Consider the following 23,760-nt stretch of genomic DNA (forward strand, 5'->3'; position numbering starts at 1 on the left):
ACACCACCACTCTCCAACAGCTTGCAACATCAAAACAGCCAGCAGCAGGACCCCGGAGATCCAGGCCAACTGATTCGCGCGGCCTGCCCCGCAGCTACAGAAGGCGTGGCGCCTCAGAGAAGCCATTAATTAGCAAGCAGGGAGGTTAGGGACTGCCATAGGTGGAAGCCCGCCAGCCAAGCCCACCGCCCACGCCCGGAACAGGCCCAGCGACCTGCCAGCATGGTAGTCACGACACCCCAATTGGAATAGGGACAGAGCAGAGCCGCCTTCCACTCCCGGAACAGGCCCAGAGAGACGCCAGCGTGGTAGACACGTCACCCCAATTGGAGTAGGGGCACAGCCGCCGCCCGCACCTGCAAGGGAGACTTTTCAAGTATACAAGAGCAACATAAATAAATAGGGGGTAAATTTCAAAAACACAACAGTTGCACCAAGCAGAAAGAAACGCAAGCAGTATGAAAAGACAAGGAAAGAAAGGACCACAAGCAATGCAGGTCAACTCAACTTTAGAAGAGGTAATAGCTGCAACAGATGGAATATCAGATAAAGAGTTCAGGATATATATGCTTCAGATGATCTGGAGTCTCAAGGAAGACATGAGACAGCAAAATCAGACAATGAAAGATCACATTGACAAACAAATCCAGGAAGTAAAAGATCAATTTCACAGGGAGATAGAGGTAATAAAAAACAAACAAATAGAAATTCTAGAAATGCAGGAAACAATAAACCAACTTAAAAACTCAATTGAGAATACTACCAGCAGAGTAGATCACTTAGAAGAGAGAACATCAGACAATGAAGACAAAGTATTTCAACTGGAAAAGAACATAGACAGCTCAGCAAGTCTGCTAAGAAACCATGAGCAGAACATCCAAGAATTATGGGACAATATCAAAAGACCAAATTTAAGAGTCATTGGGATACAGGAAGGCACAGAGCTCCATTCCAAAGGAATAAACAGTCTATTCAGTGAAATAATACGAGAAAACTTCCCAGAATTGAAGAATGAGACAGAATCCCAAATCCTGGAAGCCTACAGGACGCCGAATATGCAAAATCATAAGAGATCCACACCTAGACACATTATAATGAAGATGTCCAACATACAGAATAAGGAGAGAATTTTAAAAGAAAGCAGATTACATTTAGGGGTAAACCAATCAGGATAACAGCTGATCTCTCAACACAGACTCTGAAAGCTAGAAGATCCTGGAATAACATATTTCAAACACTGAAAGACAATGGGCTCCAACCAAGAATCGTGTATCCGGCGAAATTAAGCTTCAGGTTAGAAGATGAAATTAAAACCTTCCACGATAAACAAAAGTTAAAAGAATTCGCAGCTAGAAAACCATCTCTTCAAAAAATCCTTGGCAAAACATTACAGGAAGAGGAAATGGAAAATAACATTTAAAACAAACAATGGGAGGTAGGACAGTAAAAGGGGGGAAAGTAGTCAAAGAGGATAACAAATCAGGTTTAGTAACATCAATAAACAAATATGGATAGAAGAACAAACCATATCTCAATAATAACCCTAAATGTTAATGGCTTAAACTCACCAATTAAGAGACACAGGCTAGTAGAATGGATCAAAAAACAAGACCCAACAATATGCTGTCTACAGGAGACGCATTTGATAGGAAAAGATATACATAGACTGAAGGTGAAAGGTTGGGATAAATCATATCACTCATATGGACCGCGGAAACAAGCAGGAGTGTCCATACTCATATCTAATAAAATAGATTTCAAGCCAAAGCTAATCAAAAGGGATAAAGAAGGACACTTTATACTGCTCAAGGGAACCATACACCAACAAGACATAACAATCATAAATATATATGCCCCAAATAATGGTGCAGCTGTGTTCATCAAGCAAACTCTTCTCAAGTTCAAGAGTCTAATAGACCACCATACAATAATCATGGGAGACTTCAACACACCTCTCTCACCACTGGACAGATCTTCCAAACAAAAGTTAAATAAGGAAACTATAGAACTCAATAACACAATTAACAACCTAGACTTAATTGACATATATAGACTATACCACCCAACATCAAGTAGCTACACTTTTTTCTCAGCAGCACATGGAACCTTCTCAAAAATAGACCATATACTATGTCACAGGGCAACTCTTAGACAATACAAAGGGGTAGAGATAATACCATGCATCTTATCTGATCATAATGGAATGAAACTGAAAATCAATGATAAAATTAGAAAGGAAAAATCAAGCATCACCTGGAGAATGAACAATAGGTTGCTGAGTGATCAATGGGTTTTAGAAGACATCAAGGAGGAAATTAAAAAATTCCTAGAGTTAAATGAAAACACAGACACAACATATCGGAATCTATGGGACACATTGAAAGCAGTTCTAAGAGGAAAATTCATTGCCTGGAGTTCATTCCTCAAAAAAAGAAAAAACCAACAAATAAATGATCTCATACTTCATCTCAAAATCCTAGAAAAAGAAGAGCAAAACAACAGCAAAAGAAGTAGAAGGCAAGAAATTATTAAAATCAGAGCTGAAATTAATGAAATTGAAACAAAAGAAACAATTGAAAAAATTGACAAAACTAAAAGCTGGTTCTTTGAAAAAATAAATAAAATTGACAGACCCTTAGCCATGCTAACGAAGAGAAGAAGAGAGAGAACCCAAATTACTAGCATACGGGATGAAAAAGGCAATATCACAACAGACACTTCAGAAATACAGAAGATAATCAGAAATTACTTTGAATCCTTATACTCCAATAAAATAGAAGATAGTGAAGGCATAGATAAATTCCTTGAGTCCTATGATCTGCCCAGATTGAGCCAGGAAGATATAGACAACCTAAACAGACCAATAACAATAGAGGAAATAGAAGAAACCATCAAAAGACTACCAACTAAGAAAAGCCCAGGACCGGATGGGTATACAGCAGAGTTTTACAAAACCTTTAAAAAGGAACTAACACCAATACTTTTCAAGCTATTTCAGGAAATAGAAAAAGAGGGAGAACTTCCAAATTCATTCTACGAGGCCAACATCACCCTGATTCCGAAACCAGACAAAGACACTTCAAAGAAGGAAAACTACAGACCAATATCTCTAATGAACCTTGATGCAAAAATCCTCAATAAAATTCTGGCGAATCGGATTCAAATACATATCAAAAAAATTATACATCATGATCAAGTAGGATTCATCCCTGGGAGGCAAGGCTGGTTTAATATACGGAAATCAATAAATGTTATTCACCACATCAATAGACTTAAAAATAAGAACCATATGATCATCTCAATAGATGCAGAAAAAGCATTCGACAAAGTACAGCATCCCTTTATGTTCAAAACGCTAGAAAAATTAGGGATAACAGGATCATACCTCAACATTGTAAAAGCAATCTATGATAAGCCACAGGCCAGCATCATTCTGAATGGAGAAAAATTGAAGGCATTCCCTCTAAGATCTGGTACAAGACAGGGATGCCCTCTCTCACCACTTCTGTTCAACATAGTCCTCGAAACACTGGCCAGAGCAATTAGACAGACAAAAGAAATTAAAGGCATAAAAATAGGAAAAGAAGAACTTAAATTATCACTATTTGCAGATGATATGATTCTATACCTAGCAGACCCAAAAGGGTCTACAAAGAAGCTATTAGAACTAATAAATGAATTCAGCAAAGTGGCAGGATATAAGATCAACACGCATAAATCAAAGGCATTCCTGTATATCAGCGACAAATCCTCTGAAACAGAAATGAGGACAACTACTCCATTCACAATATCCCCCCAAAAAATAAAATACTTGGGAATCAACCTAACAAAAGAGGTGAAAGATTTATACAATGAAAATTACAGAACCCTAAAGAAAGATATAGAAGAAGACCTTAGAAGATGGAAAAATATACCCTGCTCATGGATAGGCAGAACCAACATCATCAAGATGGCGATATTACCAAAAGTTCTCTATAAGTTTAATGCAATGCCAATCAAAATCCCAGCAGCATTTCTTTTAGAAATAGATAAAAGAATCATGAAATTCATATGGAATAATAAAAGACCCAGAATAGCAAAAACAATGCTAAGCAGGAAGTGTGAATCAGGCGGTATAGCGATACCAGACTTCAAACTATTCTACAGAGCAATAGTAACTAAAACAGCATGGTACTGGTATCAAAACAGGCAGGTGGACCAATGGTACAGAATAGAGGACACAGTAACCAACCCACAAAACTACAACTATCTTATATTTGATAAAGGGTCTAAAAGCATGCAATGGAGGAAGGATAGCATCTTCAACAAATGGTGCTGGGAAAACTGGAAATCCATTTGCATCAAAATGAATCTGAATCCCTATCTCTCACCATGCACAAAAGTTAACTCAAAATGGATCAAGGAGCTTGATATTAAATCAGAGACACGGCATCTGATAGAAGAAAAAGTAGGGTATGATCTACATACTGTGGGATCGGGCTCCAAATTCCTCAATAGGACACCCATAGCGCAAAAGTTAACAACTAGAATCAACAAATGGGACTTACTCAAACTACAAAGTTTTTTCTCAGCAAAAGAAACAATAAGAGAGATAAACAGGGAGCCTACATCCTGGGAACAAATCTTTACTCCACACACTTCAGATAGAGCCCTAATAACCAGAATATACAAAGAACTCAAAAAATTAGACAATAAGATAACAAATAACCCAATCAATAAATGGGCCAAGGACCTGAACAGACACTTCTCAGAGGAGGACATACAATCAATCAATAAGTACATGAAAAAATGCTCACCATCGCTAGCAGTCAGAGAAATGCAAATCAAAACTACCCTAAGATACCATCTCACCCCAGTAAGATTGGCAGCCATTAGAAAGTCAAACAACAATAAGTGCTGGAGAGGATGCGGGGAATTATTCATTGCTGGTGGGACTGCAAATTGGTGCAGCCAATTTGGAAAGCAGTATGGAGATTTCTTGGAAAGCTGGGAATGGAACCACCATTTGACCCAGCAATTCCCCTTCTTGGTCTATTCCCCAAAGACCTAATAAGAGCATGCTACAGGGACACTGCTACATAGATGTTCATAGCAGCACAATTCACGATAGCAAGATTGTGGAATCAGCCTAGATGCCCTTCAATAGATGAATGGATAAAAAAAATGTGGCATTTATACACAATGGAGTATTACTCTGCATTAAGAAATGACAAAATCATAGAATTTGGAGGGAATGGATGGCATTAGAGCAGATTATGCTAAGTGAAGCTAGTCAATCTTTAAAAAATAAATACCAAATGACCCCTTTGATATAAGGGGAGTAAACAAGGACAGGGTAGGGACGAAAGTTTGAGAAGAAGATTTACATTAAACAGGGATGAGAGGTGGGAGGGAAAGGGAGGGAGAAGGGAAACCGCATGGAAATGGAAGGTGATCCTCAGGGTTATACAAAATGACATATAAGAGGAAAGGAGGGGTAAGACAAGATAATACAAATGGAAGAAAGGATGTACAGTAGAAGGGGTAGAGAGAGAAAAGGGGAGGGGAGGGGAGGGGAGGGGGGATAGTAGAGAATAGGACAGACAGCAGAATACATCAGACACTAGAAAGGCAATTTGTCAATCAATGGAAGGGTAACTGATGTGATACAGCAATCTGTATACGGGGTAAAATTGGGAGTTCATAACCCACTTGAATCAAACTGTGAAATATGATGTATTAAGAACTATGTAATGTTTTGAACGACCAAAAATAAAAAAAAATGAATTGCAGCTGGGAATGTAACTTAGTGGTAAGAGCACTTGCCTATCATTCAGGAGGCTTTGGGTTCCATCCCCAGCACCATTCTTCCCCGCAAAGAGAATGAACTGCAGGTTTCACTGGGGAGTGATGAGAGAGAAACAATGCGTATTTTTTGTTAACTGAACAAAAGCCTCTCCAGAGTACTTAGACCTCTCTCCTCCAGGAGACAATCAACAGGGAATCAAGGCCACAGTATGAAATAGGGCCTACCTACCCAATGAGTTTAGGGAACAACTGGGGAAACAGCCATATGCTAACATTATAACCATGACCACAATGAGGGCCCTTTCTGAAGTCAGATATATCAGTGTGGACTTCAGTGGTTAAGGAAGGCATCAGAGAAGAGGTAGAACCTGAACTAATTTTGAAAAGTGGTAAGATTTTTGACAGCTGGATGATGACACTGCATACATAAACTTGTGAAATAGTTCTAAAAGCAGTATTCAACAAGCCAAGGCAACTAGATTCCTCCCCTGGAGACTGTGGATCTATTCACAGAGCACTCACTAGAAGGTAATATCCCCAGGAAACTCATGACTGATCCAGGTATTACTTAAATGTTTTCTGAGGACACTAAAGTAAGTTATTTAACAACAACTAGATATTCTTTAAAAGGTAGATTGACCAGATCAGCTTGTGAAAGATGAGCAAACATGCTAAAAAGTTTCTTTTCTGTAAGACTCTACAGCTTCTAACATGAAAGTACACTGAATCTCTGAAAGAGTGATATAATACACTATATTTCTCAAACTTATTAGCTCAAGAACCCTCTTTAAAAGTAATACATGTTGGTTCACAGGACATAGTTCAGGAAGTGCAACTTGGAGGCACTGAAACCTGCCTGAGAGGGTGGGCCTGGGTGTAAACTTGGTTCCATTACCACATGACCTCAGGCTTGGCATTTCCCTTCCCTACACCATGAATTTCCTCATCTATAAAAAGTCAGAATACAAAATTGAGAATGTAAATATGCCTAGCCCAGGATATTGTTAGAGTTCAATCAAAATTAAATCATTTGTATTTAATGCTCAATTTTCAGACTAGAATTTATATCCCCAACAAGTGGAAAATGATTGTACTGATCCATTGTATCACAATATATAAATATAAATAAGTAAATAAAGTGTGTGTAAATGTATGGATTTAAAATAAGATTTGAAAACAGAGAAAAGAAGAGCCTTATCACTGCCCAGGGAAATAAGTATAGCCCAACTACACAATGACTAAAAGAAAGAACATCATTTTCAAATATTCCTAATCTGGAGAAAAATGTTTAAGAAAATACTGAAGTAGTGAAAGTGAATTAATAGAACAAAACAATTATTCTTCACAACACAGACACAATAGGAATAAGACTAACAAACAGATTAATAGAACAAGTATTTACTCAACCTTATAAATTAACCACAGGTCAATGACTTAGATTTCTTAATACTGATTCACTATGCAAAAGTTTTAGAATATTAAGGGACCACAACTCAAAATTAAGTTGTAAACTATGATGGGTAGAAAAATAAGGGATAGAGTGTAAAATCAGAAACTTCCACAAAATAGTTGCTCTTCCAGTTTTATTGTCTGTCCCTCACATGGCTTCTATTTTTCTTGAATTCATTGTAGGTTCAGTCCTTAAGCACCTGAAGTTTTAGCAATATAATGAACCATCTTATAAAAATCAGAATCACGCCGAAGTTTTTTAAAGGGGCAGATTAAAAATAATTTTGCAAATTCATTGTTCATTACAAGAGCACAAGAGTTTCTTCTGCTGGGCTGGGGATGTGGCTCAAGCGGTAGCGCGCTCGCCTGGCATGCATGCGGCCCGGGTTCCATCCTCAGCACCACATACAAACAAAGATACTGTGTCCACTGATAACTAAAAAATAAATATTAAAATTCTGCTCTCTCTCTTTCTCTCTCTCTTTAAAAAATTTTTAAAAAATAATTTTTAAAAAAGTTTCTTTTTTTTTTTACTAACGTCCTCTTTCATTAAACCATCTCCATGCAAAAATGATCAGACATTAAAAGAGATTACTTTACAAAAGTATATACCCTAAAAACCACTAAAATAGTTCTACTAGAAAATAGAAGAGGCAATGCACAAAGCAGCATATATGCTGTGATCTATGTCTACATTGGGCCAGGAATATACTGAATAGTTAATGATAATTATCTCTGGGTAGGATGGATTATAGGTGAGTTTTAGTTTCACACTTGCTTTCACTTTTTTATACTTTCTACAATAATCATAATTTAGATTCTGAAAAAAGTTATTTTAAAACAAATAAATTGTAGTGTTTTCTTCTTTCCCCATTTTAGAACACTGGTTCAGTGAAGGATACAACTTTTAAGACAGAAGCCTTAAATCTAGGAGAAAACTTTCATTAACTGAATTATTTTCTTTCTTTTAAGTGTTCTTGAAACTATGTACAAATTATTATGCTTATTCAAGAAGAAAGAAAAAGAAGAAAGGGAGAAGAGCATGTATAAAACTGCAAGTTAAATCCTGTAGTTAGCAGCTCTGGTAACTGTAACTAATGGAAGAATAAAAAAAACACTGCTATGGAGATTTTATGTCTTGTAGGCAGATAAGGGTGGAAAGGAAACTGAAGAGAAGGTAAGTTGCTAGGCCAGGCTCATAAAACTAGTAACAGTGATTGCACCAGGATTTTAACTCATGTCAGAGTCCATGTGTACTTTAACTATATGATTGTCAGCTTCTATTTTTTAATCCACCAACTGCCAATTTGTCCTTGGGTAGCAACAGATTTTACAGTAAGAGAAACTAAATATGCATATAATTTCTCCAGGATATTTACTATTCATGGGGATTAATATTCATGGTTATTGACCTAATTGTTTTAAAAAAGAAAAAAATATGTATGTAGTTCATCTCACTGCACCCTATCAAATCCTTCTTAATCCCTAACCCCAATACAAATGAGTGGCCTACACCATGACTTTATATACCAAGACACCTCCTGCTTTTGGGTGGCACACACTTCTTTTCTTCCTATACCTGGGTGCTCATTTGTCCTGCCTTACCCCAAGCGCTAGTGTTACTAAAATCAAGTTGAATGTAACTTCCCTAGAAATCATTAGAATTAATTATGGGCATTTCAAAATATGAATTTTTCACTGTCAGTGAGACAGTGACAAGAAAATCATTAAAATCTGGTTGAAGTGTATGTAAATCAAAGAAGTACATCATAAGCCTGTGTAAAGAAAGTGAATTCATATGTTGAAAACCCTCAATAAAATAAATACTGGGAAAAAAAAAGAAAATCACTAAAATATCACATTATTCCCACATCATGAGATCACTCAATCTCTTGACCCAAAACAAAGTTTTTATCTCTTATTTGAAGAATACACAATTCCCTTAAGAGAAACTACTATAGTCTACATACTGGCAAAACCAAGAAATTGGTAGGCTCCAAGGCTTACACAAGGAAATAAAAAACTTTTCCAGCAGCACAGATTTAACCTCCACTATTTCCTGGTAACCAGCTTATAGTACAAAATTCTAAATTTAGTATTCTTGAGTTGTAGGTCTCTTTTGCTGAATATCCAATACATTTTAATTCATTGTTCTGACTGAGACAGGAAGCATTTAAGAGTATTTTAAAAATCATATATAGTAACTATAGTCTTATAAGATCAGGAATTTTTCTCAATGAAGTAACTGTAGAAATGAAAATCCTCAATTAGCTTCCATATCCCAAAATGAATTTTTGCACTTTTTTCTTGAGACATTGATCTTCACTCCTATTAGGTTAAACCTCTAATAAGAGACATTGTCCTTTCAAGATTTCAGGTGCCACTTAATGCATCATTCATTCTTTACACATATTTAAGAGTGCTGTATACTGCTATATGCTTTCAGAAAACAGTAAAGAGAATTCAACCAACCTAACTTCCTGGAGATGGCAACAGTGATTTCTACTGATAATAAGCAAACTGAAACACAGCAAATTTCTCATGTATTTTGCTTCACCACAAACTAGTTAAAACATGATAGTTTTTTTTTAAACACATTTGGTGTCAGTCATCTATTACTGATGTGTTTTTAAATATACACATGTGATATCCTAAAGACAATTATGAATCAGTACTAATTCATGTATTTTAAAAATAAGTGCATCGAATACATACCTAAGTTAAAAGTACTAGAAACAAATAAGGCACTTGATTTAATAAGGCATTGTATATTTTCTAACCTTTCTTACCATTTAAAAATGGTTATCATGGTTGGGTATGGTAGTACATGCCTATAATCCCAATGACTTGGGAGGCTGAGGCAGGAGAATCACAAGTTTAACTAGTTCAGGAATTTAATGAGGTCCTAGGCAACTTAGTGAGAGCCTGTCTCAAAATAAAAAATAAAAACATTAAAAGGACTGGGATGTATTTCAGTGGTAAAGTAAAAAAAAAAAAAAGTAGTAGTAGTAGTAGTAGTCGTCGTCGTCAGCAGCAGGTAAAATTATGACAAATGAACCAATGCTTATAGTTCACTGACAAGGTAGTGGGATAGAGAGAAGTTCATTAAAACTTACGTGATCAACTTTCGGAATACTAATATTTCAAAATACAACCATTCTAATTTTTTTTTTTGGTGGGGGAAATATTATCAGGAGCATGGTCTGCTTAGTAATTTAAATTTGATTTGATTTTCACCATTTGATATATATGACAGTCTTAAATAAAGCCCCTGTCAACCCAGGAAAATCTGCAGTCCATTGACAGAAAGAAGTCTCGTGCAAGAAAAGTAAATCCCTAACCTTACCCCCATTATTAGTCAATCACTGGGGTCTTTAGCTTTCATCATTCTTCTCTGTCAAGATCTGTGGCATTTTACAGGATGAAACAGCCTATTCAAGGCAGGTTTTTTTTTTTTCTTTTTAGTGAGACATGAGAGAAGCAAGGAGGTATATAGAGATCAGACAGCAAAAAACTTTTTTAAAGGTTCATTATCTCTATAATTTTAGAAATAAAATTTCATTTTCTCATCAGTACTGTCTCGTCACGAGAGTTATCCAGTTTATAATCTTTAATTAAAAAGAATTGGGTAAAAAAAATTGCAATTGGGTATATTCAGAAAATGCAACTTCTCTAGTGTGAGAATTTTAAGCAACCCACTAGGCTCCTCACTTTGAGGCAACATGCTGTGTATCCAAATGGTAGATATAGTTTATTGAAAATATAGATAGAAAAATCTATTGCTGACATTTGACACTAAAGGAATCATTCTTACAATTAGTACCCAGCGGGACCCAAAGAAACTGACCTACCACCAGTTCAATAAATTCCAAGCCTCAATCAGGAAAAGAAATCCTCTGTCCCAAAGGAGGAAAAGAAAAAAGAAATGACTAAACAGATTGAAGTTATTTCCACAAAGAATTGAAGGAACAGTAGAAAAGATATCTTACTTCATTAGTAATCAAAAAATTAAAGACACTGAATAAATATGTAAATATGTATTATTATCTTTGTGAATACCTTAAATTCTGATTTTCTATATTTAAAAAGCATGTATTCCTTAATTGTTACTTATAATAACTTCCTTTTACTCTTCCTGCATTTTAACAGCCTTTATAAACCATAAATAATTACATAAGACATGTTTACTTTTAAACACAGTACCTGTTATTTAAGCTAAATAAGTAGACACAAATCGGAATAAATGTTTCAAGCCATTCACTTTATCTGACAGGATTATTGCCAAGGTATAACAAAGATTTTAACATTTACATTTTGCTTAGTGTTACTGGGTAATTGAGCAGAGGTCAAGAATAGTAACTGTCTCTTATGAAACATAATTGTACCAGATGAAACTATTCATTAGACTCTGGCTGCTATTTTCTTGAACTGGTACAGGCTGCTCAAACAAGAGTAGCTGGCATTAGTCTGTGGCAGTAATAGAAAATAAAGTGAAGCCACATTCATTAACACATCTTCCCATTTTCATATAGGAATCTTGGAATAAATAATCATAGAATAATCTTGTAGTACATATGGATTTTGACCAATACTTCAGATGATACTAGCAATTCTCAAACTATGAAGACAGCAGGACTAGGGAAGAGGTATGGCATTTTTGGCTCAATTAAGGTTTGCAGGTTGATATCACTCTTCAAAATTTTACTGCGCTTTCAAGTACCCTACATTTATTTTAAGATAAAAGTGTTTGTTATATGTGCCATGATTTAGTGTCTAAATGTTAACTACAAGAAAAAGAATAAGTTATTTTAATTCATACCAAGAGAATGTATTTCTCTAAAATATTGAGGTATTTAGAAATCATCCTCTTTTAACATACTGTCAGAATACAAAAATTTTAGAAAATTATTTGTTAAAGCATTTTTTTTCTTTACCACTACGATCTCTCTAATCTGTAAGCAACTTTATTTTAATTGCCCACCACAGGAGAAACATTCTTTTCCAATCTCCCGTGACTGATTTTAGACTTAGAACTTCCTGAGGCCATCACAGGAAGTAATAGTTAATGAAACTGCACACCTATATTTCCTTATTCTAGCACTCCTTTGCTTATATGTTAAAATACAATTATCTATTTCAAGTGATCACAATTTCCAATGTTGACATCAATCTTTTAGTTTAAAAAACTAAACATCTACTATAAGAGAAAACCTGCATGTATAAATTAGTAAGATTTTAGTCATTTCTCTTTTATTACTCTAAAAAGCTCTTTGTAGTCATTTATTCTGTCATTATTTGAGAACATATTTGCCAAAAGTGTGATGGATTTTTTATTTATCTTAAATCATCCTGGTAAGAATTAGTAGACTTTTAAACAGGAGGTTTAAAAAGCTTTCTTTCAAAAGATGCAAAACCTTGCAAACGGATTGTAAAGGAAATAAATACTAACACTTTCACAACACATCTTGCCACATCAAAGATTAAACGGATTAGTTAAGACATATGATGATCAAATTATCTAATAAGAACTTCATGGATAAATACTAAATTTTGAAGGAGAAAAATCTGTCAGGAGTGGGGGTATTGAAGTCATCCTAAATACGTATACTTAAAACCTATGCCTAATAAGACAAATGTTTTAGGACATGCCTATGCCAGGTTTTGAAATTGCTATACAAAGCATTCTTCTTTTATAGGTACATGGGCTGCTATTAACAAAGAACTCTAGTATAGTATAACATATTGCTAGGTAAGTTTTTCTAGGTAAATAATTTCCCTCACAAATATGTATTTTTCATAGTAGCATTAACAATCAAGCAAATAAAATCCCTTAATTGATTTGACCCACTAGATTGTTCAGAGTCATTTTTAAGATATTTCCACAACTGACTATAAACTATACATATATCCAGAATTAGAATCTCCTTGCCATGTTCTTCTCTTCCCATATCCTGTACTTGAACATCTTTACCCAGTTACCTGTGATATATTATGGCAACATGACAACTGCATGATTTACTTAATTATACTGATAGCTCATGCAAGGGTTATGAGGTCATATTATTTTTTGCAATAATAGGTGTTACTAAAAATGTATGTGAACAATTTACAACAGAATAGAAAATATGACATGCAATTGTAAGTCCTGATAAATAAAGAACTTCCAGAGCACTCCAAACAAAACTTTATTTTCTCAATGTTCAGCTGTACCTTACTGTTCTTTTTTTCAATTTAGCCTTTCTAAGGCGTATATTTTTTAAAATCTCACAAAATTAAAGGTATTACTCTCATGTTATGACATCACTTCTCTCAAGGGTTTATCCTTAAAATTGTATAAACCGTTCGAAAGTGACTTCCATATTACATTAAGAATCTGAGACTGGTTAATAAGCAGAGTCAATAGGTTTTGTTTGTTTGTTTTTAGTGTTAAGTAGTTTTATTTTACAGTGGTTCTCATTTTTTATGTAAAATTTTTTATTTATATGACAGCAGAATGCATTACAATTCTTATTAAATATATAGAGCACAAGTTTTCATATCTCTGGTTGTATGCATAGTATATTCACACCACTTTGTGTCTTCATACATGTACTTTTAAATCAAGCATTCCAGCTGGAAAAGGGGGTAGGTATTCAGTTGTAAAAGTTACTTGCAAACCTTGCTCACAATAAAAAGAATATCTTTTCATAGATGGGTTGGGTTTTTTGTTTGTTTTGGTTTAGGTTTTTATTAAAAGGAAAATCCAAAGTCAAAGGAGAATATAGTTTAATAAACACAAATGTTACACATCTATCTTCTCATATGAATGACCAAAAAAAGATTTGACAGCTTCTCAGTTAATGCCTACTTAGTTAATACCAAGTTGTAATACACATTACCAAGGAATACACAGTTTTCACAGTAACTCAATATGGTAAGGACTAAGGTATTATAAAATAATTTCATAAAAGAACAAGATATGCTAAAATTACACCCAAGCCAGATAATCATTAAGCACATTAAGTTTGCTACTGAAGGGAGTACCGTTTCCCTTGAGGCCCAAACATGTTTCTCAACTCAGGGAATGGATAAAAATTAAAGATTAAAAAATGATTAGGTCATCTATTCTATCCTCATACAGAATGGTTCCCGATAGTATGTAATTTAATTTTAATTCATCCAGTTTAAAATATTCTTGGTAATAACAAATTCCAATTGCTTTGCTTAGAAGCCTATTAGCAGACTAGTTGGTATTGATATAATACTGCCATTAATTGTACCTTCTAGATTTGAGAAACCAGGCTGCTCTGCTGCAATCCTATAAACTTAATTAGATAATGCAAAGTTAATTTTTTCCTCAAGTTTCAGTGTTACCAGTTCTTATATTCAGTGAACTGAATCAGGTCTCCCTGTTGGCATATTTAAATGCTTCTCAGGAGCAACGTTTAAAAATGCTATGAAGGCTAGGGAGCTTAGGAGGGAATTTATAATGAAGCAGAACTGGGAACATTTCTCATTTTGAAACATTCAGATTCTTCTCAAATGAAGTATCTGAAAGTTAGTTCTTCTTTCTCCAAAACGATTTAAGCCCTGAGTAGTTGCAGTTCAAGTTGCTTCAGTATTGCTTTCAAGATCACAGGGCTGAACTAGAATTAAATGGTATCCTTCATTTTTAAAAACTTACTACTTAAATGCTGAGCATACAAATTTGCTATCCTGTTTTTTTTCTTTAAAACACATCAAATTAATGTATAAAAATTACATTATTTATGCAATATTCCCAAGAATATTAGGTAATTTGTACACACACACACACACACACACACACACAAAATTGGTAGCAGGAGGCGGACAGCCCATCAAATTATGGTAAGAGATATAAGCCAAAATGGGTTAAGTTCTGCCTTGATTGTTACAATTCTCTAATAAAACTCTTTCTCTATTTGTATTCTTTCCATAGTGAGGATGATTGTTCATAACCTGAACTTCTTTCTCATCTAAGCCTGTTTCTCTGGGTCATATTTACTGAATTCCACTAACGATGCTCCCTCTCCAGGCCAAAGTACTACTGGTTAGTTCAGCAGGAGATAACATTTCCAGTCACTTGCTGCATCATATCTTAACTGGCTCCTTCTTAATATTGCAGCATTTGAATGGGTGATGGCCCTTTCCTATATGCCTACAGGGTAATAATATTCAGCTGTGTTCCTTCTAAAGGCATTCCTACCATTCTTTTCTCCTTTCCTCTTCAGGAATTCTCTTCCTAACTGCTAATCTGGGCAATTCTATAATCTTTTTCTCCCTGTATTCAGTTTCTGGGTCCTTCTACTAGTATAGACTTCATTATATTACAGGGATAATTATCTCCACACAGAAATCTAGCCTGCACTTATTTCCAGAGTTTTCCTTATAGTCCAGCTCTGACCAGTCGTATTCAAAGTCTTTTATGGCTCAGATTCTATTTTTCTTTTTAGGGTCTTCTCTTCTTCCCCTCCCCTACCCAATCTACCAGTCATATAGTCCCCAGGACTGGCCATAATGTTTCATGACATAGCAATATGGCATGCTGCTCCTCTGTCCTCACATCTTCAGCATGTCCTTTTCTAAGAGAAGCTTTCTGATGGCACCCTGCCCCATAAAACTAGATGATAGCTTTCTTTTGTGATTTCATGGGTCCCAATGGATTTAGCTTACACAGTTCTTGACTTACCCACTGCAATTGTGTATTTGCATGTCTGGCCCATAAACCAGGTACCAAAAAGTTTATTACTCATTTTGTTTATCTAGGACCAAACAGAGTAAGTAAAATGACCATATAATTTACCATGCAACCCATCCACTGTTGAGAGAAAGGATTGTAATGGCTAAAGGACAATGAGTGTAAACTAAATATAAATAACAACCCTAATAACACACTATAGGCCTTACACTTCCCATCATCTGAGTCCTGACTACATTCCTCCAGCTATACTGGCCTTCCTTCTATTTCTCAAACACTCTAGCCTCATTCCATCCTCAAGGATTCTGCATTTCTGTTTCCTCTGCCTGGAATGCTCTTCCCTTAGATTTCTATATTTATATACTCATTCTTTAGGCTTAAGCTCAGTTGTAATCTTCCTTCCACTGAGTGATCTTCTCTGCCCCCATTTCCTTCATATTCCCTTGAATTGTCTTCACAATGTTTATCTGAAATTCTCCTGCTATTGTCTTCACATATGTACTCCATATGAACTTGTCCATGTTGTTTAAATCCATAATGCAGAATCAGAGAACACAGTGGTAAAGTTAAAACACTTGAAATTGAACCCTGGCTCTACTGCTTTCTTTGACCTCGGACAAAGATTTTACTTCTCCCTACCTATGCCACCTCATCTATAAAGTAAGGATTATACAGATTTGCATTAGAAGGCATTTGTTACAATTAAACAACATAATGCATGTAGAATATTTACCTGGTCCAAAGTAAGCATCCAATATATGTAAGCAATTGTTGTTATTATTTACTACCTTAGAGCATTTCCAATACCAAGAGCAATGTCCACTCAGTGGATATTCGACATATATCTGAAATATTTGTTAAGTGAATGATTAAAAGTTGATAAGTAAATGAATGCTACCAATTCCTCAAATCCACTTCAAAAGCCTCTAGAAAAATACTGCTGAATTAAAGAAACCATAACTCAGTTCATTAGCCTACCATTTAATTCCTTTCAAACACAGCCCAAACTTAACTTTCCAATCTTTTTTTATTGGTGCATCTCAATTGTACAGAATGCTGAGTTTCACTGAGGTACATTCACCCAAATTAAAAAAAAAAAAATTTATTCCACCATTTTTCATCAGTAAAACTGGACTTCTTTCTGGTTTCACCATATTCCTTTAGTTTAGAATGTTTTTCCTTGTAATTCTACCTGGCCAAATCCCACTGACATTCCTGATATAGCTAAATTCTATGCTCTTTTTTTGTTCTCCCTCTCAACATCCACCTCCTACAGCTCTGTAAGAAGCTTCTTTTTATGACTAACATTCCCACAGTTTATCTCTCTTAAGGGATCTGAGCCTATGTCCTTGACATTTTTGCATCTCTAGGACCCAGCCCAGTGCCTCACAGTAAAAAAGACCTCAACACATTATTTTGAGTGAATAGAAGTTTCAGGGTAGGAGAATGGGAAAAAGCCTCTGTTGCTTTCATGTGTTCATTACCACCCCCCCCCCCACACACACACACAAATTGCTATTATGGACACCTACTGTGGCTATTAGGTCAAGACTTGAATAACATCTTTATTAAGTCAAAACTTTCCACCTCCTCCACAATACACAATCTCCCATGCCTAGAGCAATGAAACTTATATTTTAGGGCCTGGGATCTAGCTTAGTGGGAGAGCAGTTGCCAAGCATATATGAGGACCTAGGTTCGGTCCCACACATACACATACACATACACATACACACACACACCAAAAAAAAAAAACCCTCTCTGCATACATACATGCACACACACAATATTTGTTGAGTATCATATTTAAATATCAATATATCTCCTAATACTTACAAAAATTGTCCACATTTATATTTCACCTTCTCACCCTTCCCCCTTTCCATCTTTATATAAAACTATAAACCCTTCCTTTCACAGCCTTTGTCATTGAATTCTAGAAATTTTAAATTCTTGACTTAATGACTTTTCACATGGCAGATTGTACATTCAATCTTCAGGAATGTAGAAATCCACAGTGTACATATGAACAAACACAATTATCTAGTTTGAAGTTGAATAATTGCAATCATTTTCCTATATTCAATAGCTTTTCAAATCTTGCTGACCAAATCCCCCCATCTTTTTTTTTAAATAACTAGGAAGTTAGAATGTGTATATGTTCTGGTTACAAATGGTGCAAACTCAGAATTTTGCTTTCCATTCCTGAAGCTTACCTTTCACTTTCTCCAATTTATAACTGACTGACCTAATGCAGCTTATACAGAAACCCAAATTGTATCCTTCGTCTTATTTCCCCTTCTACACAGCTAACCTAAGTCACAAAATAGTGATCCAAATTCAACTGTTTTACACCAGTTCTCATTCTCTTTTCACTAATAACTGTGCACTTCCCAAATGGATATTTTAAACCTTTCTACTTATTGGTATGGCTGTTAATGAAACATATTCATGTGACACCTTTTATATTGCTACTGGATTAAGGAACAGAAAATTTATCCCCAGTAAAACATGAACATATGCAAATAGGGACTTTAACTCTAGATATTTTCAATGTTCTCCAGGGGACATGACTGAGGGGAAAATAAGGGGACAGGGAGCAGGCTGACCTTACTTAGACCCCTGTATGGGAGACTCTTTCACAAAAACCAACAAATAAGAAGCAGGAAATCCACCAAACATTTTCAGTGACTAGACATACAGGGAATTCATAAATAGATGTACTTTATGTTTTTGACCAAAAATTTAATATGCACCTTCCATAAATTCAACACCAAGATCAGAAGGGAAGATATATCCTATGAGCAGGAAACATGAACTTTGCCTCCAAGGGGCTCAGTCAGTGGTCTGAGGCCTTGTTTGGCTTATAGGACCATCGGGGAAGTAGGGAAGATTCTAATTCTCAATCCAGAAAATGCACATATATACAAAAATCTGCAATAATTTCAGGATGTCTATAAGCCCAGATTTCTTAGGCTTAGTGATATAAATTTATTATCAACATCAATATTATTATTACTAGAAATTTTGGACGGTGAAAAGTTGAGAACTGCAAAGAAAACAAAAAACATCCTGAGCCATGTAGACTGGAGAACTGAGAGAACAGTGGCCACTTAGGACATTACACTTTTGCTAAGTGATAGCTCTATCCCTAACAGTATAAATGGCATTTCCCTTTGAGATAAAATCTCATGGTCAAAGGAAGAATTTTTCAGGTTACCACTGATCATCACTGAGATAAAATTACTTTGGTAAGTTGAAACTAAACTGTGACAGGGTAGTGAATTTGGCCACTAGTCCTCATTTAAGCTAGACCCCTTTCAAACCTAACCTCTTGGCCAAGCAGTAGTTGCTGAATCCTATTGTGTATGCTCTGAATTTACATGTCACTAATGGTTTGGCCAAAGTATCATTTGAATATACAGAGAATCATTATCATCATCTACCCTAGGTAACAACTTAATGCTGCATTCACAAAATCTGACTATTCCAATAACTTAAGAAAACAGTGTAGAAAGCGTGCGCTCACACACACAGAAGTACCTTTTCAAAATCCAGGGATGGCTCTGTGAACTTAGGGGTCAGTGGAAAGAGAGAGCCACTGGAATTCTTTATTCTTATATAGGGGACACACAAGGGGAGGTTCCATGGAACATTCTATCCCAAAAAGGGCAAAGTGGTAGTATTACAAAGGAACAGGTGAGTGTAATTCAATCCCACTGGGTAACACCTACTCTTGGAGCCACACCTCATTATCCCAGTGGAGATAAAGCCCAAGTTACTGCAAGGCGCCATAATTATTCAGTATCTCTTACTCAGGACTTAAGGGTGTGTATTTCCAGAGCAGCTCCAGAAAATGGGGTGCAACAACTGTTCCATACTCCTTTATTCAGGACTTAAAGGTACGTAGAGTCCAGAGCAACTCCCAACAAATCATGAGTTTACACAAAAGCCCAATCAGTACTGAGGGTTTTAATAGAACCACTGAGGCTAAATTTCCTTTACTTTCTTTCAGTGATTATGATTCAACTTCAAACACTCATTCAGGCCTAAAACCTGGGGGAAATGGTGTCAGTCTGAGACCTATTATAATTTATTAAAGAAACTTTTTGCACTTTGCATGTCTAAATAGATGGTCTTAATAAATGATGACCTTAAAATACAGAGAACAATGCCTAAAAAATAAGCCTTCTCATAACCATAAAATAGAATAGAATGAATAAATTTTGTCTTTATAACTTTTCATAATGTAACAATCTATCATCCTAGACCTTCTGCCACCTTCACTTCCACATCCAATCACCAAATCCTGATGCTTTTGCATCTTTAATAGTTGTTGAATCAATTCACTTTCTTCATTACCAATTCAAGCAAAGTCATATGTCATATGAACTACTGTAACAATGGAACTCTTAATTATCTATAGACAAAAGTGTATCTCCTGCAGGCAGTCAGGGTAGTCCCTCAAAACACAAATGTAATCATGTCTCTTCCCTAAATTACATCCTTATATAGCCTCCCATTCCTCTTAAGATCTAAATCCATGTCTGCAATATACATCCTTACCTTTGTGGTATTGTTACACCTATCTCCTCACCCTTCATGTTCCAACTACATCCATCTTCCAGTTCCTTCCTTCCCCTGCCTCAGGACCTGGTACATACTGCTATTTTCAGGAATGTCCCATCCCCAGATCAACAACTACTCTTCTTCAAATCTTCGGATTTCAACTCCAAGTCATTTCTTCAGAAAACAGCTCCTCTGTTTTCTGGTCCCCTATGGTTTTCCTTCACAGCATGTAGCACAATTTTTATTTATATACTGTGGAGGCTAGATCAATGTGTTTTCTTCTCATTAGACTATAAGGTCTCTGAGGTTAAAGACAAGGAATGTTTCCTTAACAATTAGCACCAAACATGGTACACAATATAAACTCAAAAATATTTGAATAAATCAAAGAAAAAAAATAACACAATATGATTGGGATAATAAGGTCATTTTTCTACATCATTCACCTCAAAGAAAGGACAAGAGATTCAGGTACAAGCATGAAGCTAAGAACATGTTTCTCTTGTCTTGACTCCACAGGTGGGAAATATTAAAGCAAAGAAATACTCCCTGTAATGAAGGAGTAGGTTGTAACAGACTTTAATGTCTGGAATAGTAATAATACAAAACAAAAAACTGCACAGGGTGGATGGAGCATAAAAAGCCTGATGGAACACAAACAGAACCTATATTTGATAAACTGGATGTTCTAGCCAATCTCAGGACATTTAAAGAGATCCAAAACAATTCCAGATTAACATTAAAGAAAAGCACGGTTCTCAAAATGAATTGAAAGTGTCTGCAATCATAATCACAGTAAATGAACTGCAAGGGAGAGAAGAAACTCAGGAATCAGCATCTGAGTACCTGGTCAGTCTTCCCTAATCAAGAAGGTCTTCTAAGACTGGATTTCTTAAGCTCTTAGATTAGCTTTAAATAAAGAAATGCAATAGTCCCTCATTTACACTTTTCTGATTTATATGCTATACTTTAAATCACTTAGATTACTATTTGCCTGGAAAGTTAATAAAAAGAGTTTGCTTTCCTGATACCTAAGAATTTATTTTAATTTTAATTATGTTGGTAAATCTTAAATCTGGTAAATTATACAATTGCACTGGGTCCACTGACAAATTTCACTAAATAAGTTGAACCAAAAAGATATCGCCACCTCACTGTAATTAAAGGGGCACTGTACCTTACTTACATATCAGCATTGATAAAATATCTCAAGAGATGGGAATGATGTTTCACCATCTCTTTAAGAAACTCATCATCTAAACTACAGGACATTCTAAACATGGCAATTTTGTCAGTTTTTCCTCAATTTCTCTTCCAGAAAACGAAGACTAACATTTCTAGCACTATGTAAAAGGCCATGTGATGATTTCAAATATTTACAGACAACTGCAAATATTCAGTTATCCTTTGTCAATAAATCCTCAGCAAAATTAGAAAAAGGTCACCATCACTCACTCCATGAGAGCCGCCAATACACTGCAAAGGAAAACGACACTTTTTATCATCAATTTAGATGACTTAGATGGGAATCCACTCCAGATAGTACAACAGGAGATTCCTCTGCAGTAAAAACTATCCAAATACTGAAATTTACAAATTAAGTCCTGACATAAACAAGGACTGATAAGGGAACCTCCTCCTAAGATTCTTACTCTTGAAAGGACTCCACAAGCCTTTTCACTCAACATCCTAACTTTCCAGAAGGAAAGTTAATAAGAAGATCACATGGATGCAATGTTGATCGTTTTTGCAAAAGGCACTTTGCTAAAGACTCCGAAGGCTCCTCAGCCTGTCCGTGGCTCTGAACCACTGGCCGGGAGGAGGTGGGTATCCAAGTCTCAGGAGCGAGGTACTAGGTGCCTGCAACGGCTCACGGGAGGGAGGGGGTGAGTCAGGTTGGGGAACCAGAACGCTCTTGCCCCTACAACTGCTTGGTCAGTGCAGAAGCAGTGACCGCGGCCCCTTCCAAGCGGCGCGGCTCACGGTAACTAATGTTCCGAGGCTCCTAGCTAAATCCTCAAAAGCCAAGGAGTGTCAAATCTAACACCCGCGCCTTGGGCGAAAGACAAATGCGTCCCAGAGGAGCGGCAGGGAGCTCCGCGCCCGGGCGCCACTCTGCGTCCGGCTCAGGGAGCAGGCAGGCAGCGCGGGGAGCCGGGCGCCGACACAAGTTAGTTTTCCGGCCCGAGAAACACTGCTGCAGCCGGGGAAGAGGAATTGACTCCCAATCCCCGGGAAAGCACCAGCGCGCTGTCAGCGAAGGGGTTTCCCCAGGCGCCAGGGGTGGGGGACGCCTATCGGGGCGAGGACGCCCCTCCCCTCGTCCAGAGAACCGGGAGGAAACGCCGGTCCCGGGCGAGGCCTCGGCCGCACATCGCACCCGACTCCCGGCCACCGGAGTTGAGGGGGAGGCGGCGCTCTCCGTACTAGCCGGAGGCGGGGCGCCGTCGTCCTCCCACTCCCCGGCGGGCGGGTTGGGGGGAGCGCCGGGCTACGAGCACCCCCGGACGGGCGGTGGCGTGAGGGAAGGCTGGACCGCGGGGCCTGGTCCACCGGACCGCGGTAGTGGCGGCGGCATCTCGCCTTCCTCAGGCCTGCACGCGCCACAGGCCGCAGCCTGGACCAACCCCACGTCCCTCGGCTGCGACCGCGGTATTCGCGGCACCAGCGAGTTGGACGCCGAGCAGCCGCGGTCCCCCGGACCCAGCTCTCCTCCGATCCCATCCCGCAGTCCGGACGCGGAGAGCGTCCCCCGAGCCGCCGCCGCCGCAGCGCGGGTGTCGGCGGCGGAGCCCGGGGCGGGGAAGCGCGGGAGGAAGGGGCGGCCAGGGGGCGGGCCGGCTGCGGCCAGAGGGGACCCGGTGCGTGGGGCTCGGCGCCCCCTTCGGCCGGCGCTGAGCCAGCACCACCTGCGGAGCTGCGGCGCCAACGCCGCGCCGCGACCCCGCCGCCCCCCGCTCCCGCCACACGCGCGCGCAAACAAAACAAGTTGCAGGTCGCAGCCGCCGGAGGGGGCCGGGCGGGTCACTCACCCTCATCCTGCTCAGCGGGCTCGGGTCGTCGGGTCGTGAGGAGAGGGAAGACCAGAGGACCACGAGCCCCAGGAAGCTTCCCACCACCAGCAAACTGCGTAAGATGAACCCAATCTTCAGCCTCATCTTCCTCCGGCGGCGAGAGACACACAGCCCGGCGCAGCCGCCGCCACAGCTCTCCCCTCCCTCCTTCCCCCTCCTCCGGCTCTCCTCCTCCTCCTCTTT

General features: G+C 37.7%; 1 protein-coding gene across 4 annotated transcripts in view; it reads right to left on the reverse strand.

The window, feature by feature from the left end:
- The window catches only part of Galnt7 (polypeptide N-acetylgalactosaminyltransferase 7), a 136,932-nt gene extending 113,271 nt beyond the window's left edge, over positions 1-23,661 (reverse strand). For all 4 annotated transcript variants that reach the window (XM_077792617.1, XM_077792616.1, XM_026389742.2 and 1 more), the window contains exon 1: positions 23,536-23,661. In XM_077792617.1, the coding sequence (XP_077648743.1) occupies positions 23,536-23,661 (126 nt within the window). The remainder of the gene's footprint in view (positions 1-23,535) is intronic.
- Between the last annotated feature and the right edge of the window lie 99 nt (positions 23,662-23,760).

This window comes from Urocitellus parryii, chromosome 14 (genome assembly GCF_045843805.1).
Source record: "Urocitellus parryii isolate mUroPar1 chromosome 14, mUroPar1.hap1, whole genome shotgun sequence".
In the NCBI taxonomy this organism is placed as follows: domain Eukaryota; kingdom Metazoa; phylum Chordata; class Mammalia; order Rodentia; family Sciuridae; genus Urocitellus; species Urocitellus parryii.